Source organism: Macrobrachium nipponense, chromosome 34 (genome assembly GCF_015104395.2).
Source record: "Macrobrachium nipponense isolate FS-2020 chromosome 34, ASM1510439v2, whole genome shotgun sequence".
Classification (NCBI taxonomy): domain Eukaryota; kingdom Metazoa; phylum Arthropoda; class Malacostraca; order Decapoda; family Palaemonidae; genus Macrobrachium; species Macrobrachium nipponense.
The window spans coordinates 23,234,704-23,240,648 of record NC_061095.1 but is presented as its reverse complement, the minus strand read 5'-3'; the positions used below and the strand labels follow the sequence as shown (position 1 = coordinate 23,240,648).

The following is a 5,945-nucleotide window of genomic DNA, read 5'->3' as shown; positions in this document are numbered from 1 at the left end:
TCAATCATGCGGTGGTCTATGTCAGTACAGTATATGAAGTAAGCCTAGAGGCAGGTGACACGCGAATATTTTGCTCAACATTCAACATCTTGCCTCCAGACCTTACGAAGAGCAGCCAATATCAATGGTAAGTAAAACTAAAGTCGTATAAGATTCAAATAACTTGTATGAGCATCTTTGCTTAAAGGGAAAGGGTCTGATAACTTGAAAAACAATAAACATAAGTTTCTTTTCACGTGTAGCCTAGGCCTATGACATAGAGGCTGTTGAGTGTAAAACCATATTTAAGACATCTAACCATTGTTTTGCGGGTATAACATTCGAATTGATCAATATATTCAAGGAACCGAAACCAGTGAATGATTTAATAGGCTAAATGTAAGATGATTGCTTCCTGGGTAATCAGATTCGTGCATACGATAACAATATACTCAGCAAGAAAGAATTCTCCGTGTGGTTTTAAGTGTATTCTGGATAATAATAATAATAATCCTAGAAACGGCGCACATAGTAAGAAAAGTGATGGACTCCTAAGGAGGCAGGATGCAACCCGGAACCCCACACTATAAATACCATCCAGTCGAATTGGAGGACTGTGATAGAGCAAAAAAAAAAAAAAAAAAAAAAAAAAAAAAAAAAACAATATAATAATAATAATAATAATAATAATAATAATAATAATAATAATAATAAAATTCCCAGTAATGTTATCGTAATTAGTACCTATGTTACATCTGATAAAAAATAAAGCTGGAAGTTTTTGAGAGCATCCGTTTCGGAAAAAAAAAAAAAAAAAAAGAGCACAACTGCTGATTTGATTTTTCTTTACTCTTATGTGAAATCTGCTTATAATAATAATAATAATAATCATCATCATCAATCATCTCATCATCATCATCATCATCTCATCATTCAAGACGTCATATCACTCTAGCAGGAAGAACTTTTAAACGAAATCTCTAAAATACGACAGATTAGAGAAATGTGCACGATAGTCAGGTGACGCTTCAAGAGCAGCATAGTAGATCCTCCCTTAGAGGTGACAAGCGACGCATCGCATCGTCAACACAATATAAAAGCCTCCCCACTTCGTAGTTTAGACTGTTTCCACGACAACGAGGAACATTTTAGAAGCAGCAACATCAGTACAAGAATCTGAGACTGATTAACCATAGGTACGTTAAGGTTTTACGTTAAGGTTTTGCATTATCTTAGTTATAAGATGAAACAGACCTGTTAATCGGATTTGTTGATCAGTTAGGTCTAGAGGGTAGAGACTGATCGTCAGCTTGTTACGTTATAATACCTGCATGATTACCTACTGGAAATCTTAGATAATTTCACAAGCACTTCTTATTTCAGGAAAGGACAGTGCAGGTTTCATTAGGCTAGTAGCATTGCAGAGGTTACCATAACCTTAAACGGTAATGTTGTGACTTACGAAAGCCAAAACAGGTTCGGTTCATTTACAACACTGGTTTTGTTTATGCCGCACGTTAGGTTGTATTAGATCAATCAAGGGATGGAAACATCCTGTTTCCTATCCGCTATAGCCGGTAGATATATTTCCTTATGAACAATCTGTTATAGAGAAAGCAAGTCGACTTCAAGGAAATGGAACTTTAGGCCTAGGTCTACGGGTGCCTAACTAGCCTAAGAATCTTAGTTCTATACCTTGCCTCTTAGCATTTGCTTGATGCATTATGGATCTGCTGATATATCATTATTATGTTATTTGAGTAATCAACGCGCACGTCATGAAAAATGAAGCTAAAAAAAAAAAAAAAAAAAAAAAACACGGAGAAATCTTTACCGAGATGTTACCTTGATTTGTAGGTTGGTGACGCCTACTTCATAATCGAGAAGTTTCCTTGGTTGGTAATATTGTTAATTCAAGCTATTAGAAGACGACGCATCATCATATGTGGTATATATACCCCATCAAAATCTGAGTTAGGCGTTGAAAGTATTTACAAGTTACTAACAATCCAATGGAAAACGAATGGAAAGTTTTACAGAAGATGTAGGACGTACTGGTTGATTTATAGGCCTATGTGAGAAGTATGCTATTTAAAAGGGAATAGTTTCTAGCTCAAAATTAGACGAAGCAGCAGACAATAATGCAAGGCGGGATAATGTCCAATGCTATTAGTCAGTTTCACACAATTCAGTTCCTGGCATCTAATCACCAAACTTTTCTAGTAGCCGATAGGATGTAATGTTGGAGAGTTGGAGTTTGTGAGAGTTAAGTTTGTATAACGGTACAGAGAGTATCAGCATTCTTGCTACTGTTTTATAATGTGTTTTTCTTTTATGTTGATTGATAAAGAAACTTGTTAGCTGGTTTTCGGAATAGCTTCATTTTTTTATGTTTATCTGGGGTGCATTATGGTACATTTACAAAACGGGTTCATCCTTTAGTGATGATAGACAATTACGTGTTACTCGTGGTTCATGCTGATGTTTAAAAGGCTTAGGCCAATGTTATTGTAGTAATAGCCCAGATTTTTTATCATTTCTGATGAACTGCATATAGCATACTGCCGCGTGTAACGAAAACAAAAGATGGAAAGAAGAGATTGCAAATTACGACGAGTAAGACGAACAAATGTGGCATCCAACTAGTTCTGCAGGCTGGCGGTCATTTATATGCACAAATGCAACAAAAACATTAGCAAAACATAAATTAAAATGAAAAGACTGAATAATACTCCACGTTATATCATTCATAATGCAATTTTCTGTCTAATTTAGCAGTCTGTATAAAATATAAATACTTATGTTGTAGCTGGCTAAAGTCATATTAGGCCTAATGAGTGGGACTTCCGTATCCCGCACATGCCAGCCTGTACGGAACATCCTAAAATCATTACTATACTTTTTTTTTAAAGTTAAGACGTTATCTTAAAAGAATTGTGAAAAATGTTCATCTAAAACTGACTGACAGCCAGTCATTCTATATTGGTGAACGAGCGCATGGATATACTGCTATAGCAAATCGACAGTTTATGTGAAAATATTGTAACTCATGACACCGAAATATGGACGCGTCACTATGAAATACCTTTTATTTTATTTTCGAGGTTTCCTTTAGGATTTATAGGTTTATATAGAGTAACAAAGGTGGGCAGCCAGAATGACATCCTGAGGTAGCCAACGGCCGGTGTAGGTTTGAGCTGTATAAACTTACCTTAAGAAATGACGGTTTATTACGGCTGTCTGCATAGATTAATGTGTGGAAGTGAAGTGTGGGTGTGTGTATGAGAGAGAGAGAGAGAGAGAGAGAGAGAGAGAGAGAGAGCAGCTTTGTCAAAACATGCTAATAGATCCAGAATAATTAAATACTAAAACATGTGCCATAATAATATGAGAATCGTGAATTTTAGTGTTTTTTGTATTCCACCTTTTCTAGGATATGGAGCAATTACAATCACATGCAGCTGATCAGGCACAAACGCCGGCAATTGCAGGGATGTCCTCATATGGCGAACCAACATCTGACAGAAAACCTCTATTGACATATGAGACACCTTTTACAGCCCCAGATGCACTCTTATACTCTTCCCTGCTGAGCGATTCATTTCTAAGTCAGTTATCCATGGACAACTCAGCGTCGATGAAAGAACTCAGCTTGTCAGAAGATAGCAGAGAGGTCACGCGAGATTTTGATGAAAAACTATCACAGGACAGCTTTCTTTCTTACAGTGAAGATATGATTTGTAAATTAATGCAAGAGTCTGACTTTGAAGATTTGCTCACGGCTGGCTCATCTGGCGTCGACGAACCTCGGTCAGATCCTGCGACGGAACTACCACCAACAAATTCTTTTGACGCTAGACCTCATGAAATGCCCGTGATTATCGCTTCCATGAGAGGTGGGCACCGCTGCCTAGCTACTGATAGTAGTCGGTGCGCCTTCACCAAATACCAGTTCCTCCCGGCAAACGAAAACGGGCATGACGAAGCTATGTCTACTCGCCTTTCTTTCTCCCAGCCAGGCCCCTGCCTCCCTCTCAGTCCACTCAGGACCAACGATGGTCCGAAATCACCACGAAAAATGGCTGTTGTCGCCACCTCAGATGTTGCCCGTTCCTCCTCTCGAGGTAAGGCAAGGACCTCGCGGCGGAAGCGCACCTCACTGAAACATGCTTCGCGTAAAGCAGTTGCCAAGCAGGCAGCAGCAGCCCCTTCACGAAGTCAGGCAGGGGAGGACTGCGAGCCTTTTAAGGTCACTGAAGGAATGAAGAAGCCAGTGGATGATAGCAAGGTAGAATGTAATGGCTGCAATGCGACTTTCTGCACTATATACAACTGGCATAAGCACATTCAGCTGAAACGCTGCAGGGAAACAAAAGAAAGAAAAACTGGCGGGAATATTTTCTGCTCTGGGTGTGGAAAGCCATTCAAATTACTGAAATACCTCTTTTATCATATTGCCCTCAAGCGATGCAAAGGTAAGAACAAACAAGAATAGGCATAGTAGTTCAGGTTTTTACAAGCCTATGGCCCAGAAATTAACTCCACGTAGGCTTTTTGATAAGAAACCCTTTGGTATAATCTAGGTTTCTAGTTTGGATTAAATCAGACTAAAATCTAACTTCTCTGTAAGATAGACACAAGCAGGAATTGTAGAATATGTTTTCCCATAATGTGTTTTTCCCCGCTAACATTATGTTCTTCAGTGGGTCTTCTGCTACATAATTTTGATAACCAATCACTGCCTACTTCCTACATCAACCTGCTGGCGAGAAGCACAGTAGATTATAGAGAAGAAATATCAGGAGGGGATGAAGCATGAAAGGAAAAGGAACTTCTCTCTTCAGTTGTATTTACTATGACATGCCGTGTTACTAGAAAAGAAAATGATAGCTCACATTTTTATGAGGACTATTTATTATTATTTCAGTACTGGCATTCCTAATAAGAATGTACGGATGATGTGAATATTGTTCTTGTTTTTCTTCTTCTATGGGCAGTACTACGTCATGGTAGATAGAGCAAATAATGTTTTTCTTGTTAGTTTGGAGATATATTTTTCATTACACGAGGACAAATATTTAAATGCTCAACCTGCTAAGCCAGCTATGGTAATCAATGTCAGTATATAGCTCTTTTTCAGTGTTATCATAAACCATTTATTATTTTATTGAAACTATTTTTATTTTTGTCTGGCTTTGACTACTGTTTTTATTTGGTGGCAGATGTTATTAATCTTGTCATTTCTGTAAGACGGAATCAGAAAAGTTTTTAAAATTAGTATTTTATTATGAAACTGCAATGACGTTTTATGGTGGATGCGTTAAGTTTTAAGTTATAATCTCTTAGCATTTTGTTTTTATATTAAAACCTGTTTGGATGTTAAACTACCCTGAAAATTGTCTTCCATCTTAAATAATCATAGCATTCATATCTGGAAATGGCTTGTCATTTGATGTGATATTTTGAAATTAAATAATTATTTATATAATCCCTTAATATTTGAACTGTTTATTACCTTAACTGCAAAGCTGATATCGAAAGAAGTCTTCAATGTTAAGTTATGAGAAATATATTTTAAATAAAAGGACTTTGATATTTCCCCGTCTCTTATAACCTTCTGTACCCCCAGCATACGGTCTGACGACCCATTCCTTCATTTTAGATAAATAGATAAATAAATAAATAAAGATATCTAGAGAGTCAGTCACCCATGTGTTAAAGAAATTAATTTTTGACACTTCTCGACGTTGCAAATATTTATTGAATATTCGAGATGGAACTGTCATCTCAGAAAAAAAAAACCGTTACCATATTTTAAACTATACAAAACGTGTATCCATGAGCAAGTTGGTTGGTTGGTTCTGTCAATATGCACCTTCATCCAAAGTCAGCCTGTAAGTGTGGTAAGGTCGCTAAGATATTACAAGGAGTAGGCGGCCTGGTATGAATCTATAGACCAGGTCTAT

The 5,945-nt window shown here is 37.2% G+C and overlaps 1 protein-coding gene across 1 annotated transcript; it reads left to right on the top strand.

Annotated features, from left to right (window-relative positions):
* Positions 1-991: 991 nt before the first annotated feature.
* LOC135207963 (uncharacterized) lies at positions 992-5,475 on the top strand. The gene is made up of 2 exons (XM_064239993.1): positions 992-1,175; positions 3,413-5,475. The coding sequence occupies exon 2, from the start codon at positions 3,416-3,418 to the stop codon at positions 4,472-4,474; it is 1,059 nt and encodes a 352-aa protein (XP_064096063.1). The 5' UTR covers positions 992-1,175; positions 3,413-3,415; the 3' UTR covers positions 4,475-5,475.
* Positions 5,476-5,945: the final 470 nt, after the last annotated feature.